The sequence below is a fragment of the Gallus gallus genome, chromosome 6 (assembly GCF_016699485.2).
Source record: "Gallus gallus isolate bGalGal1 chromosome 6, bGalGal1.mat.broiler.GRCg7b, whole genome shotgun sequence".
Lineage (NCBI taxonomy): Eukaryota > Metazoa > Chordata > Aves > Galliformes > Phasianidae > Gallus > Gallus gallus.
This window is the reverse complement of record NC_052537.1, coordinates 5,911,394-5,933,094: the sequence shown is the minus strand read 5'-3', so window position 1 is coordinate 5,933,094 and position 21,701 is coordinate 5,911,394. Positions and strand designations below refer to the sequence as shown.

Here is a 21,701-nt window from a genome sequence, read left to right as displayed (position 1 = left end):
AAAGTCTCTTTGCAAACCAGAAATGCAGTGAGCTAAGTCACCAAAATGGGGCAGTCTTGCTGCATAACAGTTTAACCGACAAAAAACATCCAACAAGTCAGTTGTATTCATCCACATCTGGACAGCAGCACAGCGTAAGATAAATGGCTGAACAGGAGGAAGTGCCTTTCCCTCTTGGCAGCAACAAGCCAGTGTATCAACTGAAGCTGGATGCAGAACTGCGTACCTTACACTAAACCCTACAACCTGCAGTAATCCTCACCTTGTTTGAAATATATGGAGTGCTTAGGCATATATACTTGGCACTATGTGGTTCTTGCCTGAAAGCAAACATGATAGGAGTTAATCATTGAAGAGCTAGAAATCCCCAAGACCTTTCTCCAGTACTTTCACCTATACAGCACATAAGCATTTTCTCTCTTTCCCTTCTCCCACGGAAAGGCATCCTAGTTCATGCACAAGCAACTGTGTACACACCTTTTCCTTTCCCCACCATTCTTCAAGAATTGCCAAGCCCCTTTTCCAGACAGCTCATAAACAAAAGAAATTCAGTGTCAGAAGTGGCAAGGCTGCAGAAGAGAAACTCTCAGAAGCATTAGGACCTCATTCCTCCCTCTATGACGGGCTCGAGTAACAAGGGCACTCTTAACTCAAGTTTTTCTCAAGGGTCATGCTCACAGCTTTTCACACGAGTCTAAGCAACAGGCAAGTGGGAAAGCTTGTGCTGAGAAAGCTTAACATCTAAATCATGGTCAAGCTTACTGTTCTTGCTCTCTGGCTTCAGACAGCAATAGTACTTGGGGATTTCACAGTATAGTAACCAACGTGGCACTTACAGGCATCCGCTCAAGCCGCCTTCTTCTTTTTCTACTGAAGAGTTGCCATTCAGCCTGGACTGTATTATTCTTAAACTCATCTAAACAAGAGTCACTGGGAAACCTCAGAGAAATATTCTAGGTTTAAGTGGCTCCCGCTGAGCTCCTAACTAACTCAAGAGCTGCTGTTTTGTCTAACAGTCCTATCTTGGGAATTATCAAGTAACACTACTATGCAAACACACTGTTAGCTCGCAGTATGTAGCTCAGCCAGTTTTATGGGAGGTATTTCCAGAGAACACGTAACATCTTCAGTAGCATACATTAATAACCTTCCAAAAAAAAAAGAAAAAATAGAACAAAAAGAGGATCTCAAGGCTCCTCTTTCATCGTGCATGAAGATTTCTACAGTTATTTGTACCTGGTACAAAGGTATCAAGATAATATTATTAACACATGATGAACTACAATGGGCAGATGGCTGGTAAGGAAACAAGACCGTAAAAACAGTTTACCTTCAAGTAAGATAACCAGCAACAGCTTTCCTGGTGTGTGCTATCCAAGTTGCTGATAAAGCCAACTGGAGATGAGCAATAGGCTTGGTTCACAAGCAAAATACAACAAGCTGAAGTTCAAGCAGTTGGAGAATTGCTCTTTTTATTGACATCTTGGAGGAACTGGGTTTTAGCACGGTGAACAGGCAATACTTAAAGCAATAAAACCAGACTGGATGGGTGTGTAAAAGACTAGATTTTAGATGCAACCAATTCCAAGACAGTCAGCAGCGTAAGAAAGAAAACAGCGGGATCCCACATACCACTCCTTATTCACAGATGAACATCACACGAGGCTTTTCAATCAAGTCTTGGATATTATGAAAACTCTGATATCCCATGAGTAAATAAGCATGGGGATATAGATTGAAAGAGGGGAAAGATCTAGACAGCATTGATACTGCGACAAGACTGTCAGTGATGTACTATTTGGATATTCAGATTACACTTGAACAACAGCAGCAATAGTAATAGACTTGTACATGAAAAACAGCCACCTCAACAAAGTGGACCCTCACCTTGTTGTAGAACTCCTGCTCCCTGGGACCTCGTGGCGGGGGCTGCAGCTGCTTCAGGACAGTCCCATCTGGATGCTGCAGTATACCTGCAAGAGAAGCAATTCCTTCAGGGACAGGTTTTAAGGGAGAGCGCTTTCATTTCTTTCAGAAATGGCAAAGACACATCAGGGACAGCCTATTTGTTCAGTTCTACTGTTCTCAGTACGTGCGCAGTAGAGAAGAAATTGGCAGCTCCCACACAAAGCCCTTAGCAGAGGTTTGCTTGCATTCCTCTTTTTCTAGCCATCCGATGACTTTCCACATCTAACGCCGCTCAAGGCCAACACAGTAACAGGGAACTGACATTAACAGTTCCACCCAAAAAAAACATTCACTTGACTATGGAAGATTACACAGACACTCCTTTATTAAATAACTGATAAGTTGCTTTTCCAGCAACACCAAGAAGTTAAAGGAGCTAGTACCAAGTTTAACACATTTCTCTCAAGCTTACATTACGTGGCCCGCAGACTTATGTCCATACAAGCACTTGTACCTTACTGGAAGTAACACCCCTGTAGCACTTCACACTAGCTAGATACTACTGCTTGTATCAGCCATAGTTACAACACAACATAGAGAGCTTCACCTCAGCCAGGCAACCATTTTCATCATGCCCCTGAAGAAGCACAACATCCTCCCCAGCCAGCCTCAGCCACTCTGCTGCTGAGTAGCTGCATGAGAAACAGTAGTGGAGGAGGCAGACAACACTGGAGAACAGCAATTGCATCTCTGTGAAATGCACTCTGAATTTCAACATGGCCAGGCACAGGGGAAAAGGGAAAATCCACTTCTGGAACAGAAATGTCCTCCTTGGATTTAACCACAGCTTTTCACAGAGTAATTGGTTTTGTTTAAAAGGAAGATAAAGATACGTCAGCTGTATCCAAAAGAAGTTCCATCTCCAGCTTACCACTTGAGAGGAGAAGCAGCACAAAAGCCAGGCACTTTGTGCCCCCCAAAACAGTTTGCACTTGCAACAGCAATTGTTTTCACCTTTTGGAAAGCATAACATCTGAATGGGCTCTGTTGAGCAGTCTTGGAAACAAAGCAAGATCTGCAGAGCCCAAGATACTTATTGTGAAACAACCACAGCGTACAGAAGTTGTTCATTAGTTGGCTATGCCACCAGACAGAGTGGTTTTAAGAGTATGTGTCGAATGACACTCAAGTTGCTTGCCAAAAGCTGGGCTTTCTACTGCTTTTCTAATTCTGGAAAGCACACAGCACTGTCACATCCTCGAGACACAACAGCTTCACCCTGCACCCTTCCACATGCACCGGAAAGCACTTAGCACAGTGCACAAAGTTTCTGCATGACATGATGCGTTTTGAATGAATGAATTACAAACAGAGCACTAAAAAAGGTTTTATAACACACATTAGCACTTGGGATAAGACAAGGCAGAAAGACCAGGCAAACATTCCTAGAAGTAGAACCCATATACCATCCCATTGGCAAAGAGAAACCTGGACTCTGAAAACCAATGACACTTAGCACTTCCCACCAGAACACTGCACTGTGGATCCAGGTGGATGTCAAGAGATGAACGTAATGATGCTGTCTGAAGTCCCCTCGCACTCTGGATTTCTTGACAGGGATGTGCTGGAAGCCAAAGACTCATCTTCCAACACCCCCCACAAAATCCAGAATCTTCTCCTGATCTACATCGAGAGATACCACCACCTGCAGATCACGCTAACATAACAACACCAGTTGTGGCTTTGTCTGAGGGCTCCTGGGGTTCTTTAGCATACATAACGATACTGTTTTATTATTCATTTACTAAGGAATTGGCAATTTAACATTTCTGAATAAGAGTCAGAACATCACCAGGCACAGGTGATGCCTCTTTCTTCCTGCCTATGGAATAAAGCCACGGCCCAAAGCTCAGTACCTTAGTACCCAGCCCAAAGCTCAGTACCTTAGTACCTAAAGGATTTGCTCTCTTTGGAGGAAGGCCCTATTGAGCAGAGTGTTCAGCTATGAGTCACTCCTAATGCCCACAAGTGTGATAACTGTGGTGCAGGGAGGCTGCTGGAGCCCTTCTTTTGCACAGCAGTGACAGCCACAGCGAGTAAATGGAAAAGGAAAAGGTTACTAGAAAGGAAGGGAACTGATGGCTGAGACTTTTTAAGGTGTACTTTAACAAACAAAACAAAACAAAAGAAATACTGTGGATACCTTTAAGTCCTCCATGTGTTTGTATGGGGAGGGGGGGCAGTAGGGAAGCCGAGCACAACAGTGACATGCAGGAGGAAGTTTGGCAAAAGAAGGAAGGCTCTGAGTTTCAACCAGCAAATAGTTCAAGGACAAATGACAGGGGTACATCCTTCAAGGCACATTTGCCATGTTTTGTAGTAACAGAGGTACCCAAATGAAGAGGAGCGATGGTTTTACGTGTTTTGTTTTGTAAAATGCTGAAGTTTTAATGGGGTAAGAAACAGCAGAACAGAAAACTGTAGGAAGGGCAGCAACTGCAGGAGAAGACAGGAAAAAGTAATGGAGAAGGTACAATACACGCTGGTCTCCTTACACAGGCTTTCAACCACCACAGATTCCGGTGCACAGATCATGGCCCAGATCACTGTGGCTCTGCCTGTGACGAATGCATTGGAGATTCATGACCCTCGAGGTGCCTTCCAACCCGGGCCATTCTGTGATCATCTGTGATACTCCTTACCAGTGCTATCAGTAACTACATATACCCACACATGTGGCCACTAGCTTCATAACAAAGACACCAAGGGAGCAGCACTGTGGAATTATACATGACCCTGCATCTTTAGCATCGCGACTGCCTCTACTCCTACAGACATCATCTGTAAAGACACAGAATGAGAAGATTCGGTTCCAAAAGTAAGAGAACTGTGCATATCACAGGGCAGCTTTGGTCTTCACTACAACGTGAAACTCAAGTTCCTGCAGTGAGATCAGTGGGGGCAGTACCCCTACAAGGAAGCATGAGTCTTGCTCTGACATACAGGGGCTGTGGCTTTATCTGATCCCTTTGAGCTGTGCCCACAGTACGGATGCTGCACCACCCAGGTGATAACAGTGATAAGAAGTGACGTGCCAAAGGTGAGCCCTTTTTGCCTGACCCCACCCCATACTACAGAACACGATAAGCGAGGCAGACGTACAAGAGCCACTGTACCCCCTTGATTTCGACTGCACTGGTGCAGCAGGGGCAGGGGACAAGAATTACCCTGCTGCGCCTTGAACGTGAGCTGCAGATAAGGCCAGCTCACAGTGCCATCAGTGCTGCAGTTCCACCCACTGACAGCAAAGGGCTGGTGAAGTTCAGCCCTCAGCCTGCTCAGCTCCTACGGGCAGGGTTCAGAGGCAGCGTAACAGCGTGTTCCCCTTACAGCTGTTCTCAAAGGTCACCCTGGAAACTGAATGGACGTGTACATTTGGCTCAAAGGCACGAGTTATACCCGACTTGATGTCTCGGAAGGGTGAGAGCACCCTTTGGCAATGCTGGCTCTGCACCGACCGCTGCCTCTGCTGAAAGGAACCTTTATCGGAAGGGCCAGCGCCTCTGAAATCAGAACGAGAAGCAGGAGCCGGTGGAAATATGCTTCAGTAAACACTGTATCCTCACAACATCTGTACCACCGTGCTGCTCGTCAGCCGCTGCTCTGGGCTCGCTCGTAGCACCAAGTCGGTGAGCACCTCACAAGTTGACCCCTTCCATCTAAACTCACACACGCGTTTGCAGAGAAGCGCTTGGAAGCCGCTCAGCTGCTTTGGCCACGCTCCGGCCTGAGGGCCGCCTGCGGCTCAGCGCCGTTTGGACGCACCTAGCAGGCCTGCAGCACGGCGCCCTTCGCTTCCACCTGTTAAGGCATCAGGTCAACGGAAGCCGAACCACGGCTGCCAGGAGCCCGCCGGCTCCGCCGTCCTGACCGCACCGCTGTCATCGCAGAAAGGCCAGAAGGGAAAGGAACCACCGCGGCCCGCTCGGATCCCCCCTCGGCAGGCAGCAGGGCCGGCACCCCGCGGCGCGACCGACCCACCGCCGTTACGCAACCGCGCGCAGCACCGACCCCGGCCGCGCAGGGGATGCCGCGCCGCTCCCGGCCGCAGGTAGGCACCGACGCGAGGAGAACGGCAACGCGCCGCCCCGCCGCCCCCCGGCCCCGCTCACCGCCTTTATCCTTGCCGTACATGTGCCCGGCCACCTGGTGCGACAGCGGCACGCAGCCGTTCAGCCCCCGCCGCCGGCCCCCCGCCGCCGCCGGCAGCACGGCCACCGCGGGGCCCGGGGCGGCGCCTCCCGCCTGCTGGGCCGCGGCCTCCTCCGCCTCGCCGCGCCCGCCGCCCGCGCAGCGCCCGCACCCGCCCTCGGGGTGCCCGGCCGCGGGCGGCGCCGGCCGCGGGGGCTCCGTGGCCATTTCCCGAGGGGGAAGCGAGCGGCTGCGGCGTTGCGGCGGGCGGGGCTCAGCGGGCGCCGCGTGCTGGGGCGCGAGCGGCGAGGGCCCGCGGCTCCATCACCCCGCTCTGCTCCGCTCCGCTCCGTGCGAGCCGTGCCGTGCCTAGCCGAGCCGAGCCGTGCCGCCCACCCCGGCGCTGAGGCAGCGACTGGCGGCGGCGCCGCCCCGCTCCGCCCCGCGCCGCTCCGCCTCCGCCCGCCGGCCAGAGGAGCGGCGGGGGCCGCCAGGGGTCGCCGCCGTGAGGGGAGGGCCGGCGCCCGGAGCTGCCGCGCTGCAGCCCCGCCTCAGCGGCTCGCCGGAGCGGGGCGAGAACTCAGCCGCCTCTGAGCGGAGACCCGCCGCAAAGCCACCTCTAGGTCGTACCGCTGACGGCCCGACGTTGCCTCTCAAAGGTTGTTTCCTCTTCGCTGGGCCCACAAAGCTCCAGGCAAACCGAAGCACGCAGATAATATCATGCCTCTAAAGTGGATGAGAGCCTTTAAAACGGTCTCGAGCGCTGTGAGGGCTCGTCTCAGGCTGGAGGCCCGACATCAGCCAGAACTGGATAAAGGTTTCATCTCCATTCTGAATGTTACTCCCGTGGGTAGATGCGGCCTTGCGTATGCTCACAGCACCCCGGAGCCCAAGGCTTTATTAAGCATCTCTTTTCACTGGGGCTTACATAGCTCTCTTTGCCACCCTGTCATTCCCCATGTTCCTTTTTTGCCATTTGTTTCCTTTATAAATGGTATTGAACTATTACGCTTGCGCTTTTGCCACTGCCTTTAGTATTAGTAGGGCACAGGAGTGGGAAAACAAGGCCGGAGATGGAAAACAAAACAGATGCATATCATCCCTACAGGTCTGATCCAAACGGACTGATGTGCAGCACTGACGTTTGAGGAGGGGCGGTGCGGTGAGCTCAGGTATCATACGCCACATCTTTCCCATCCCATAGCTGGGAGACGAGGCAGGTGAGTGGGAGAGCCTGGTGGCAGTTTGGGGGACCTGCTGCGGAAGTTTGAGTATCAGAGGAACAGGAAGGTCACAGCAGAAGTGAGAGCACTGAAGTAAGCTGACCGAGAGGAAGGAGGATGGCATAGCACTTTGTGACAGTCAAGTTTCATTAGCCGGATGGAATGATTTGTTTCACTGTCTTCATTGGCTAAAAAGGCAAGATCCTTTCTGATGCATCGAGACTTAGGAAAGTTGTTTCTCCCTCTCATCACTCGGTAGCAGCCAGCTTTCAAGACCAGGAGTCAGATGGCTGCAAGGGCAAGCTCCCAGCTTCATTTCCCCACCATCAGACTTTCTCAGGGGGATGCAGATGGAGAAGAGAAACACCTACTGCAGCTTGGTCGGCCCGTGCACAGAAAAAAAAAACCTTACTGGTGGACACCGTGAACAAAAAGGCACAAGTGGTTGTGCCTGACAGGAAGAACGGCCCTGGCGTTGGCCGCAGCAGCTGCTGTAAGGCTCAGATGTTGACCTGAGCCTCCGGAAAGATCTTTTCCTCTGCGGTACAAGACGCTTTGGCAGATCTGGATCTGAATGCAGAGGGAAAAAACACACCTGCCATTTCAGGCTTGTGCCGGCGCCCATCTAACAGTGCTGTCTCCATGAGCTTGAAGTCTACTGGAAAAAAAAAAAAAGAAGTAGTAGCATTTAAAGGTTAAAAAAATTGGAATTGCAAGGCTCTTCAAAAATGTGGTCCTGAATGGATACCTCCTAGATACCCTTAGAGCTAACAGAAGTGGAGCTGGAGGGGATGAAAGAACTACAAAAGCATGAGTAATTGGAGTAAGTAAACACTGACTAGTTCCTTTTTCCTGGTGTTTGCTTTAGTCAGATTTGTGCACATAGAAATCAAGTAACACGGGACTCAGCTCGCTCATTCCACCCTCACACTTCAGCACATGGAGTTTGCTCATCTAATCTGGGAGCTTATCCTAAAATAAAACAATTGTAGCCAAGAGAGTACCAGAAAAAAATAAACAATGAACTTCTTCACAAAGCACCATTTCTGTAAGAGCTTGCCCTGAAAGCTGAACCTACCAGCAGGATTCCCAGGGAATCTTCTCAGCTCAGGGCTCTGCAATTGCGCTCCAAGAGAAAGCGAAAGAGGCTGCAAAGAGCCCCCAAAACACGGGCAGGAGATTGGGAAACCACCAGCAACCAAAAGCATTTGGCATAAGGTATGCTTAATTCTGGATTGCTCTCCTCTTTTGCTGGATAACGGTCTTAGCTCACTCGGCCAGATGAAAATGTAAACACCAATAATGTTTAGAAAGTATTACACATGCATTTATTTTGCACAAGCTGCCGTGTGCTGCAAGAGGTCTCTCACTGGCAGATTGCAAAGCTCCCCCAAACTGCGTAAGGAGAAGTGGAGAACTGCTTTCTGCTGAAATAAAGCCCTTCAGAACAGCTAGTTAATAACTAACCGCAAGATGCACGGTAGGTTAGTACAGGAAATAAGCTCACTCTCCGTGGAAGAGCAGGGGGACACGAGGTAAACAGATTGGTGCCGTTGGATTTTGGCCCAAACGCTCACGCTCTACAGGCATGCTGACAGCAGGCACCGCTGGGTTTTTCGCTGGCATGGCTCGCTGCCACTCGTCCTCTGTTACGTCCAAACCACCACTCCTCTGCCAGGGCTGTGTCTTCGTGGCGAGGTCTGAACGAGAGAAGCAAATCCTGCTGCCTGCAGAGCCACTTCCTGCAGCACGCGGCTGTGCTTGCGTAGCTTCTGGCGGCCAAAAAGATTGCAACAGAGACGACAAGGACTGAACAAACGTGTGCTCCTGATAAAAAAACATCCATCTACGAAAGCAACACTTGCGAACAGATGAGAGCATCTGTGGCAGTGCTTCTGTCAGCAGGAGGGCCCAGCCTGCTCGTAACGTAGACATTGCTGCAGCAGCATTGAAGCTGTAGCTGCACTGAATTTCATCTCTGTTTCACAGCAGATCACACCCTCTTAAAATATCTTCGGGTTTTTAATCCTTTGGTGAATTCACAGTACTTCTATGCTGTCTTTTCTGCTCTGAACTCCCAATTGCCCTCGTCTGTGGCAACACCAAAACTCAATGCACTATCCCATTTTCTTTCCTAGCTATCGCCTCTTCACTTCAGCCTCAAGTACCACACCAGGAGCCTGTCTCATTAATGTTTTACTTGGTCGTGACTAATGCAACCTCTTTGACATTATTCTCCACCCTAGAAACCAGGTATGCCTGGGGTTTTGCGGTCTGAAAACAGAGCAGCATTGTCATAAAACAGCCTACACTCTCCAGAGATAATACAGAACACTTCAAAAACTACTTGGACCTTAATTTGCTACACCTGTGCGTTTTCTGGATCATCTTTTCGACAAACTGAACCACAGGTTTGGATTTTGACAAGTCTGCTTTGTGCTAGAAATCTACAGGTTTAACGTCATCTCCTATAGCTGCAGACAAGGACTCACAAAGCTCATTTCAATAGTTTCTTCCTTCCTTCCTCAAAGTTAGACATTTGTTAGTTGACGTTAGTTGTTCGACAACCCAATGTTGGCAGAAGAACTTCCCTGTGGATCACTGTGAGATAACACACACATAGGAAAGTAATCCAAACCAAAGCTCCTCGATGCTGAACGTGGAAGTAGCTGTCACAACCCACAAAAGAGATCCTGAAGTCACTGTTGACAGTCGTCTGAGATCATCAGCTGAGTGTGGGTCAGCAGCCAAAAAATGTGTTAGGCAACGTCAGAAAGTGTTGAGAAAGACAAAAGGCTGCTTTGTACTTAGCTGCTTTGTATCACCTCGGCGTACCCAGTCCGGCTCGTGCACTTGTGCAGAGGATGGGAACACACCCTTGATTAATCAACGCAGATATTAGAATTAAACCATGATTTGTGATGAGCCTGAATTGGTGACACGTTTTTGCTGCCTCCAACCCCAGGAAACAGCAACAAGAGAGGTGTAACTTTAACATCCTGGGGCAACAAGTTACTCTTCATTCCGAAATAGTGGCATCAGCCAATGTCTTTGGCACTATCTCCTGATCTCATGGATTATAGGTAGCTAAAGATTACTCCTGTTGCCTTTCTGAACACATACTTTAGAACTACAGCCCTGTATCTCTTATCAGGCTGTTGCTCAGGTTTTACAAATGGCATTCTACCAGTCACGTCCTCATGCTTTAGGATAACCCCAGTACTTGATTTAAGTTGATTAATATGCCAAGGGGCTTATTTAAAATGCATCTATGTCTTTCCCTAGAGGCTAAGTTACATTGCCTCCTGCAGTAAAACTCAACACCTCTATGTTGACTACACCGAACTGCCAACCTGCATTAAAAAAAACCCTCTTCTATTAAACATTATTGCTCCTTAGGTTTGTCTGCAAATCAACACATTTTCAACCCTCAAAAAGTAATTTAATCTGCACAGATGCTGGAGCCAAGAAGGGATTGAAAGATCATGACCACGCTGTTGGAAAAGAGCAACAGATTTAATCATTACTGAAGTGTAAGCCTGCTCTGGCCATTGTCTAGAGCAGGAGCTTCAGCTGTGATCACAGTGCTTCTTGACCACCTTCTATCTTCGTATGGTTACACTTGCCAGCTGTAGAAAAGTATTTGAGAAAAGTAAAGATTTCACAAACAGATCAAGAGGAGAAAACACAGTAACTAACAGATGTCTGCTGAAAGCATGTAACCCCTTGGGCTCCAAGAGCAAGTTCTTTGCTAACAAAACCACTCAGTCACCAAAGCTAAAGAAGAGGCACTTCTACTGTCAATGTTTCACTCTAATAAGAGGTATAGTGAAATGCAGTACACTGCTTTCACTTTAATTTATTGTCTATTGCTCCATGAGTTCAAAGAAAAGCCACATTTGTTAAGAGACGTGTTAAGAATGGAGAAAGAGAAGCCAGCTGACACAGTTTCTTTGCAATGCTAGCTGTATGACACTTAAAGGAAGATCCCAGTGCAACTGCTACACAACTGTGTAGAATCAATCTCACAGACCCCCTGCTTCTGCTGCTGGCTGCCCCATAAGCACCAGAAAGAGGTCCGAATCACTAATGTAGCCCCAAGGTTTTCACCTCCAGAGAGCATTGCCAACGCCAAGCCCCACCAATTGCCTAGCGTTCGGCTCCCCCTAGCGGAGCGGTGTGTCATTGCAATGCTGGCCTCTGAAATCCACCGAGTTTAATGGTGCTCAAATGACAACATGCAGGAAGTACCTCACAACCTATAGCTGCCTTCCCTTCAAGAATTCTGACTCCAGACACACTTCAGTATTCGGCAATCACACTACTGTGGTAAGTCAGAATTAACTGCTGCAAAACCAATACTTGAATTTGTTCACCTTCCTAATAAACATGTTGGGAAAAAATGATGTGGTGTACAAATATGCTGTTAGAAATCCTTTGCTATTTGTAACTGTGAAAGAGTGTTACCATATTTTCAAGTAAGAGTTTCCATGTGGTGTGAAGATGCACATTTGCAGAAGAATTTCTTGATGGTTTAATCTTGGCAAAGGTGTAACCAATAACATTCTCAAGTTTTTTTGAGGAAAACACTCAACAGATCTCAGAGAAGAGTGTATCAGCCAAACACTCTGACTATCATGAGATTATAACCTACTCTGCTATAAAGGCAAAAAAATAAGTAGTACTTTGTGGTGCTCTTCAAGACCACTGGCAATTTTATTTACTCAAATTCAGGCATCTCTTCTCATTATTGTGTACTAACAGCTCACGTATACAAGTAGCAGAACTTTTAGGTACAGTACACTAAACTCTGTGCATTGAAATAAACCATATAAACTTGATGTCAACATTTTTCAGTGCGACACTTATCCAAAACAAACCCACCAGGATGTAAATCAGCAAAGCTTCTGCTCCTGCATCTTCTCCCAGGAAGAAGAGCTTCTCACAGAGCCCTCTTCCCTGATGCTCAAGCACCACAATGTGTTTTCCTGTCAAGGTGCAGGAAACAGTCTTATGACTCAGAAGATCCATTAGACATTTCAGGACTTCACCTCTTAAAACACAAATGCAGTTTTCAGTGAACTTCCATTCCTTACAAAGCAGCCAAACCTTGCTGCTAACAGGAAGTCTCTGAAGGGAAAACCAACCCAGACACAAGTTTATGGTTACAGCAGCACTGGATTACAGCACTACTCACAGAGCAATTCTTCCTCGGAACAAACAGCACAGCTATGCGAACTCAAACATTACAACCTTGAGATCAATATGAGCTCAAATGCATGTAAATGAAATAAACACAAATATCCAGTGCCACATTCTAGGAATACGGAGAGAACTTGGTTTTGGATAAAACAAATATATTTGATAATTTAAGATTAAAACAATTTTCCATATGCATCAGTACTTGGGCAAGTTAAAAAAAAAAAAAACAACAGTACCCTTACAGTCCAGACAGGAAGAGAAAGATGAGACTAAATATATTCCACTGCAATGTCTTACAAGTAGAAGTCTCTCACAGACAGCAACTGACCCCACTCGAGTACTCTACCTGCAAACCCTCCTTCTTCTAGGTCTGTGTTGCCTACCTACTCTGCTTTCTGTGCCTTCAGCCGAAGTTCCAAGTGCTCAGCTAAGACCTCAGCCTTAGAAATTCTCACACTGAGGAGAAGCAAATATATATATTTTTTTAAATCTGAAGTTTATGTTTGCAACAACTGGTTAACAGAAATACAATTCCTACTGCCCCAGTTATCTGCAAAAATCCTTACGGTTAAGATTTCAACTTCTCGATAAGACATTTTCTCTAGTTTTGAGGTAGCCTTTCTCACTCTTGACAATAAGAGCTCAATCTTACACAAGCTGCAATTATGGTAGTGGACCAGGTTTAATACAAAACTGCCCTCCGCCATCACACTCTTTGGGTTTTGCTTGGTAGTCATTTATACATTGATAAATCATACGGTAATTAACGAGACTTGTGGCCATTAACACAACTGTGTTAGATAAGGTATACAAGTGCCATACAAAAGGAAGATGTGAATCCTCCTTGTCTCATCCTTCCTTTTCCCCATGTTTCTACCTGTCACCAAAGCCTGTCCAAGTTTGTTCTTTGAGTAGAATTAGCTGATCCACATTAGCAGTGAGCCCAGGAAGGCAGGAGCTATTTAAGACACGTAGAGCCTAAGGCCACTTAATAAGGAAAGGTGTGCCTGCTCCCTTTGCAACACCAGGAAGCATCTTCTGGAACCAGCCAGAGCAATGAACAAGTGGGTGGGGTTTCACTTTTTCTTCTAGCTCATTTAGGAATAAATCAGCATAGCCTCCCTGTCCTGTAGTCTAAGGAAGTTAGCTCCACTGTCAGAGACTGCAAAGGAAACGAAGGTTTTCTAGCAGTAAAAACAACCCTGCAACCCCTCACCCACCACTCTGAGCACTTCATATCCGTCCACTTGTTTATTGAAAAAGCTCTCACAGAGATGATCTTCTCAATCCTGCTCTCAATACAGGTCTGCAGTTCTGGTAGTACATTCATGATACCACACGGTAGTAGGGTCAAGTTTCAACACTGCTGTAAAACCAAAGGCAAAGTTGCCCTTTAGCCCCATCGTGCTGTAAGCATTTTACACTGTCTGTTCATGATTAGCAACTTTAAACACGTTCTTTTACAGAGTCCACACAAAACAGTAGTGTAATAGGCCAAACCTGACATCTGTAGAAAATGCAACATAATTACAAGTTAAGCTGCATTTTGACACCGCGATTTCTTTCTTGCCACTGCTTTCGAAGCAGAACTCTATCCAGACATGTAACTTTCAAACCTTCCCAAAACATTAAGATCTACTTTCTGAATATGACTTCTGCTGAACGGCCTCATACATTCTGTGCGTCAGTTTAGCTTCATACTCAGTGACAGGGTACACACACATTACAGGACAAAAAATTCAAACTATGACTATTTAGTAAATTATGCACTGTAGTGATTAAAACGAGACAAGCCCCAGAAAAAATAAACATGCCTGATGTACAAACTACACCAGAAATTCTTCAGTGACACGACAATGAATTTGTGGTTTTTCCCCCAATTACAAGCGAGCAGAGGATTTGTCAGACATTCATTTTGCAACTTCTACTGTCCACTCTACGCCTCCTTTCTCTTGATGATCAGAGGCCCAACGTTGTCGCCAGTTTCGTCGTTGTGCTGTGTGTGAGAGCCATCACACAGCGGGAACTGAAAGAGAAAGAATAAATGCATATTAAGTACATATAAAGTACACTCAGTCAGAATTAAGAACCTACACTGAAAGTTCAATGGAACGTCTTCTCATTAAATCCACTGTGACTGAGATTTTAACTTTTGCACTGGCATTTCAGATGTCCCTGAATTTTGGCTGAACGCTAGTTTCGGCCATGTGAGCACAGAGCGGACAAGAAGCTTGTTAGAAAAACAACACAACTCAACTCCACCGCATTTGGTGTTCCAGCCTCACGTCAGCACGGTGAAAATGCAGGTTACAGTCGAAGGTCAGCTCAGACTTCCTGGAGTTTCTTGCTCTCAATCTTGCCCAACGCTTCATTCTCCTAAGCCACAGCCAGAACTGAGTGCAGTTACAGAGTTAAGTGGGAAGAAGAAAGGCAGTAGCCTTTTTCCCCACTCCAGTTTCTCTTAGCTTGTGAGAAGGAAAAGGACAGCTTCCCTAGCTCATCTCTTAAGAGATGCACTGACAGCTTAGTCCTGCCACCAGACAGCTTGAGTGGCGGGCCTTCTTTGCTTCATCCGACACAGCCAGCTTACCTCACCAACACAAAACTCCATTTGCAAAAGCTGGATGCTAGATCAGGATTTTGACCTGATGATGGAAATAAAACACAGTTCCTGCCGACACAGTTATTCATCAGGGGCTTATAAGGGTAATACTGAGCAAGTAATTCAAAGAAGTGTTTGTTCCATCAACAAAACTGGAACAGCCCAGTCAGAGCAAGACCCAGAGGGACTCCTGTAACCAGCTCTAACTGCCCAGGTCCTGGACTGCTCCAAACTACTCTGCTCCCAGACAGCTCTTTTTATATGCAAGAGCCAAAGGACATTCTGTGAAGCGAAGAGCGTTAGATCAGGCTCCATCACCCCGCAAGGATATGTTTTCAGAGTTGTGCCCTTTCTGCAGAGGAAGCTCTGCAGAAGATAAACAATCACAAACATCACACCAGTATTTGCATTCAGTTTTTATTTTGTTTGCTTCTGAATAGTTGGCATCAAAGCAGGGCATTATTAAGTTTGTGCCCTTAGAACATCAATATTCCCTCATGGTCATCACCAAACCAACTCTGACATTCTACTGATCCCAATATTCACTGCCCAGTCATAGTCCTTGATTAAAATTAACACCCAATCACCCATGCTTAGCTAGAATAAGAGATTTCCGAGTATCACATAAAAGCAATATCCTGAAGACAACATACTAGTGAGAAAGAGACGTTCTCAGAGTACTAAAAATAAAGGCATATGCCTGCAGGGTAGGGTGGAAGCAGAGGGAGCGGTGAGAGGTTTCTTTTTCCACAGTTACAAAATGTCAAAGCCCATGCTATAAATGGCAGGTGAATTTCCTAAATAAAGAACCCCCAGCTTTTGGAGAACAGTCACGTAAGCTGATTCACACAGGAACTACTTTGTCCAATCAGTTATTAGTGATTCGGTGAGTAGGTACTGACAGACACTTGGCAGGAATTAAATCCTAATTCATAGGATATTCATCAGCTTCTCGCCCAGATGTTCCCAGGCCAGCTGTTTCTCCATACAACACCACAGTCTATCTGCCTTTGCAGAAGCACCTACCCAGCTTACAGTAGACGCATCTCACATGCCCCAAGAACACAGGCCCGCAGTCCAGCTGCAGCAACATAGCTTGAAATTCGCAGGTGACAAAAATGGTGCAATTCACAGTCATTAGCTAGCACCAAAGCACCTTGAACAGCGACCAACTTGGACAGCTTTGCACCCTCTGGGCCAGCTGGTCCCTAAACCACTAGCTCCCAGAGGACAGAACAGCAGGCACAAAAAAGCAAGCTGCATACAACGCAAAGAACACTGCTTTTTTTTTTTTTTTAGGGCATCTACTTGGTAACCTTCAAGACTGAAGTAGGGCCTGACACAGCATGTTTATCCTTGTTTAAGATACACCAGGCTAGCAACAGCAGTCAAAGCTCAAGCCCTGAGGGAATAGTGCAGTGGTCTGGACAGCTCAGTTTATTTCCCTTGACACCAAACAAGTTTGTTTCTTCTGATGCTCTGCAGCAGCACTCAGCCTGCAGCCTGGGGACTAACACTGCTCTGGAAGGCACACAGATAGCAGATAATTACAAATAAACCAATTTAGACACCCCTCCCCTTCTCAATCATAATTAAAAAAAAAAAGCAAACAGATGCTGTAACTTTAGACTAATTATTGTCTGGTTTTCAGACAAAACTCTTGCCTCTACACCAATAACTTTTAACAGAGGATTTCTGCGTGAAACACTACAAGCAGTGCTATGAAGCCCCTGCAGAGCACAACGCTGAATAAGAAAGGGCCATTTAAAAAAAAGCTACCTACCACCCACTTTGACAGACTGCTACAACCCAAGGCAGACTTATCTGAAGGTACCACATTTCCAGTAAATAAATGCTTTCTACAAAGGATCAAATAAACATTAGAACCTAGGCCAGCACAAATAACAGCAACAAACTGAAAGAAAAAAACCCCACTCCTTTGAAGTACACTATTTTAGGAAAACCAAACCAAGACAGTAAACCACACAACTGAGGATTAACTTTTCTTCCAAGCTTCCCAAAAACACTCTCCTCATGTAGTTCAACTGTTTCTTCCCAGTACAGGAGGAAAACCATACAAAACCAGCTGGAGTGCACACACACCATCAGCACACTGAAATAACCTGTGGTGCATAATGCTACAGGTTCCATTAACAGCCTCATGCCTCAGATCAAGCTTAGTCTGCTGAGACGAGCTTATACACTCAAATAATGCACATTCTAAGAACAGACTCATGATACGATATCCCACATCTACTTCCTTTTAGCATGAGATTACAGCAGCCTCAATAGGGCAATACGTTCCTGAACTGACAACACCCCTCAATACATGGCAAAATACACTCGATCAGAGTCTGATTTCACACAGAACAGATGGTATCAAACAATAGCTAGAGTAATGGCAAGAGCTGCAGTGCAAGCCCCACATCCAGGCATCTATTTTCTAGAGGAAGAGGCAGTTAAGTATAAATACCAAGGGTCAAGATACTATTTTTTTTGTCACAAGTACTGAAGGAGGTGCCTACAGTATTTCAACCTGAATTAAACTCCAGTTCGGATGCTACCACCAACTGCAAATACTTAGTGCAGCTTTTTTTCCTCCACCTTTCTCTTTTCTGAAGCTGTGGCACTCAGAGCAGCTTCCAATTCTGGCTCTCAGTTAAGATTTAACCCACACATTAGCACCTCGATTAAAAACAGCTTCTAAATGTGCGCCAGTTGTAAAGAGACTACTCACTCCACTTTCTCTCATTACAGAACCCAGAACTAGTGCTACACAATTATTAAGTAGATCTCAATAGCATCAAAGGTCTCTCAGCTAACTCAGATTTAAAGCTGATCTTAAAAGTGTTTCTGAAAGGTTAGGGATCACACTTAACACTGAAGTTAAGCAACTGAGGCATATTCATATGCAACCAAGATGGACAAACCCATACCTAGGTCAGACTCTTTAATTTCTCAAAGAGAGTCTAAAAGTATGCCAGCATAGTTTCACTGGCTTTTCTGGAGGGTTACCCACAAAACTAAGGGTTGCAAAGACAAACGCTTTAAGTCCATCTGTTTAGATTCTTCAAAAACTTCTGGCCACCATAACTTGCTTTTGGATTACCTCCATCACCACTGGAAACAAATTTGCTGCTGTACTCATTTGCGTGGCAGAAGGCAGCTCTCCACAGTACACAGCAGTACTGCAACAATCAATGCAGGACAGGACAGCACCACCACCATGTGCACAAGCAAGGCTCTTCCCAAACCATTTTTGTGTTCTCCCTGTCCACATGATTTAGTGGTGAGCTCAAGCATGTCAAGTGACTATTTGACACCAGCTCTGGTATACCAAGAGATTTCTTCATGTTTTGCTCTTCCTCACACAAACTAGTAGCAAGCAATCTTCTGACTGACAAAATAAGCTTCCAGTATCCCCCAGTAAAAGGTATTGAAGGTCCTCTCAGACTGTGGTTCCTGGATTCTCCTTCATCTGCCAACAGTCCAATAATTTTGGATATACTTCGGTGGCAAAAGAGGATCTGATATTTATGACTGAATAGTCTACAGAGCAGCTGTACTCTCCAATGAAACTGCTTCTTCACAGCCACAGAAACACTGTTTTTGCTATTAGCCTTCACCTGAAGGTTTCACTCTGCATACATCTACATAGTTTTAAGGACTGAATTACCGCCACATCTCACTGCAAACAGCTAATGTGAAAAGAAGCTTGTTTCTGCTAAATGAAGCAAAAAATGGTTTCAGTGAAAAATGAGTACGTTTCCCAATGCTGCTGATGTGCACATTTCTCTTACCTTCTTAGATCTCCAACAACGACAGTACACAGCCTTATCTCCCAGGTCTTCCATATCAAATGCATGGACTACCTTGGGGTTATCCTTCTGGATATGGAGATTCACCATTGCCTTGCAGCATTTGTCTTTAGAGAGAAATTTTTTGTAAGCTAGATACCCAACAGCAGCTGCTCCAGCAGCTAAGGAGACTGCAGCGATCCATTCAACTAGAACAAAAAGAAGAAAAAAGACTCAGTTTGCTGACCACAATATTCTATTAAAACTACTCCCTGCAGTAAATGTCTCCGTGCTCAAGACAACACCTCTAGCTTTCCAAAAGATCTTTCTGTTCTCTTGGCAAAACACAGCATTTCAGAACAATATTTACTTTACTTTGACACACACTGAGTTAATCTGCTCTTTTCCACTGACTAGAGCTCTCTCTCACCTCGGTCCCTTCTATATAAGGGTGAGGATTAAAGTGGCAGGGTAGTTTGTTTTTTGGTTGGTTGGTTTTTAACCTTTTCTTCATCAGCCTGCGATATCAGCATTGGAAAGTACAGTGTTTCCAAGTTCAGCATATTGAACTAAAAGCCAAAAAGCCTGTTTAGTGTTTCAGTTTTAGGAAGGTCACTAAAGACAAACACACAGCATCAGCAACCCAAACAATTCCCTCCAGGGTAAGGGTACTGAGTAACTTTCTTATATAACGCACGCTGTAACCAAAAGAAGTTAAGAGGTGGTAAGCAATGGGGAAATTATTTAATTTATTAGCATTTCACAAGAGTAAGAAAAAGCAGCTTACATTAAAAGCCTGTTGTGGTCATACAGGAAAGAACACGGATCCAAAAGGATTATATTTAACGGCACAAATTTAGCCACATTAGGTCCTGGCTCTATGAAAAACAATTGCCATTAAAACCACCACTACCTCCCAGCTGCACTTTTTTCCTCGTCTTGTAATCTCTGAGAAATTTGTGGTTTTGCTCAGTTGTTATCATTTCCTTTTCTACAAGGAGTTTTCCTATTTTTTTGTGCGGCTCTATTGTTTTCTCTCTGCCTCATGGTAACAGCCTGGACTTTGGCCTAACGGTTCTGGCTGCCCTAACAGCAGCTGCTCTTATTGCTTTTCATCCACCACCTCTGTGCACATGTGTACTCCTGACATGTATGAAAGGAGCCCAGCTGACTCCACAGACAAGCACACAAAACAGGAATTTAAGTTTCAGCACATCTACACACCTTAAGAAAACTAAAACAGCCCTCTGCTGAGAACTTTTCTTTTCCCTTTTAAGTCCACATTGCATTAGAAAGATACCAAGCCAAGTGGTCTCACCAGAGCAAGAGACACTACTGTGCTGAATCTAGGATAAGGAATCAAAAGCATTTGTCAGCTCTTGCTGCTTTCCAAAGCCTGTAGACCATACCGATTAACAAAGATCTGGATGTAACACTAAGTGCAATTAGTCAGATGTCTGTATGATGAAAGCAGCCCTCTAAGATTTGGGAAATTGGACGGGCATCTTTGCTAACTGTCTTACTAAGACAGAACAAGACACAGAAACCTTTTGAAGTTCATTTTCTCAGTAAACAAAACTATTGACCAGCAGACACTGAGGCTTCCCCTGCAAACGAGGGACAAACCCTCCCTGTAACTGCAAGGTGATGAAGTTAAAGATGGTCTTCTGCATCTTCATACCAAACAATTCAAGGCACGTTTTCCTGCTTGGAGCCTTCTTAAAATAAACGGCCCAGAAAGCACAGTGTTCAACTGTATAGTGTTTCTCCTTACCTTCCCTTAAACTAGCAGAAATAATGCATTAATTGCGATGGTGTAGGGTAAGAGCTGATGAGGTGAAATTAAAAGAAAGATTCCAGAAAAGTCAGCTTTCTTTTAGCAACACAGTCCGAGATGATCCAAGGCACAGTCCTCGCTTACACAAGACAGCAGTTCCTCACAGAAAACCACCACAGAGCCCACAACACCCTGTTGCCTTAAGTAGATTCCCAGGTGCAAATCAGGGCTATAGAGAGAAGAAAGCGCCCAGTCGCGCTGCTCACCACACGCACCGCCTCACCTCCCGCCGCTGAGGCCACACCGCGCCGTTACGCGGCAGCCGCACCCCAGCCGCCAGACGGAGCCCCGCCCGTCGCTCCCAGCGCCCCGCAGGTGGCAGAACACATCCAGGCCGCTCCCCCCTCACCAACGCGCAAGAACCGCGCTAATTCCCTCAGCCCTATCGCCTGTTGATTCCTACGCGCCCTGAAGGCCCTACTCTACCTCCACAGCCACGGCGACCCTTCACAGAGCCCCCCGTACCTCCACCCACAGACCCCTCCCCTCACAGCCAGCCGCGAAGAGCTCCAGGTCGTGTGCCCGCAGGCCTGAAGGGCGCTCTGCCACCATTTTGTCGGTAGGGGTCCGGCGGGCGAAGCCGTACCCCCTCCTCTCCCACACAGCCCCTCAGCCCCGCGCGCGCCCGGACCCGCGCCCCTACCCACCCCGCACGGCGCCATTCTGCCCCAGCCCCATCGCTCCGCACTCTGCAGAGGACACACGCAGCTCCGCAGCGCGCATGCGCCGCAGCCCGCCCCTTTTGAAGGTTTCTACGACGTGGAAAGGGCGAGGGGAGGAGCAACAAAGGGTTGTGGTACCCGCAGGCTTTGAGGCTGATAAGCGGGTAGCAGACTTGTGCATCTCCAGGCCGCGAGAGGGCAGCAGTCGTCGCGCTGCCTCTGTGTTCAGCGACCACGCTACCCAGCGTGCCCCGCGAAGGCGGACACAAAGGGCCCGGC

At 46.6% G+C, this 21,701-nt stretch overlaps 2 protein-coding genes and 1 long non-coding RNA gene across 4 annotated transcripts in view; 1 reads left to right on the top strand and 2 right to left on the bottom strand.

Moving 5' to 3' along the window:
- The window catches only part of IPMK (inositol polyphosphate multikinase), a 35,285-nt gene extending 28,769 nt beyond the window's left edge, over window positions 1-6,516 (bottom strand). Inside the window, exons 1-2 of the mRNA XM_004942058.5 lie at window positions 6,081-6,516; window positions 1,888-1,973 (exon numbers count right to left, since the gene is read on the bottom strand). Of these exons, the coding sequence (XP_004942115.3) occupies window positions 1,888-1,973; window positions 6,081-6,327 (333 nt within the window). The 5' untranslated portion in view covers window positions 6,328-6,516. The remainder of the gene's footprint in view (window positions 1-1,887; window positions 1,974-6,080) is intronic.
- Window positions 5,191-13,826, top strand: LOC121111067. Its single transcript, XR_005860665.2, has 2 exons — window positions 5,191-6,019; window positions 7,208-13,826. It is a non-coding gene; the product is annotated as an uncharacterized LOC121111067 (long non-coding RNA).
- On the bottom strand, window positions 11,897-21,694 carry CISD1 (CDGSH iron sulfur domain 1). 2 transcript variants are annotated; one of them, NM_001199529.2, is made up of 3 exons: window positions 21,408-21,469; window positions 18,927-19,132; window positions 11,897-14,550 (listed from the first exon to the last, which is right to left on the bottom strand). In NM_001199529.2, exons 1-3 carry the CDS (start codon window positions 21,436-21,438, stop codon window positions 14,461-14,463), a joined length of 327 nt encoding a protein of 108 aa, NP_001186458.1. In that variant the 5' UTR covers window positions 21,439-21,469; the 3' UTR covers window positions 11,897-14,460. The 2 variants fall into 2 exon arrangements, with proteins under 2 accessions (NP_001186458.1, XP_046798767.1); XM_046942811.1 differs by lacking the exon at window positions 21,408-21,469 and adding an exon at window positions 21,561-21,694 and having other exon boundaries at window positions 12,663-14,550.
- Window positions 21,695-21,701: the final 7 nt, after the last annotated feature.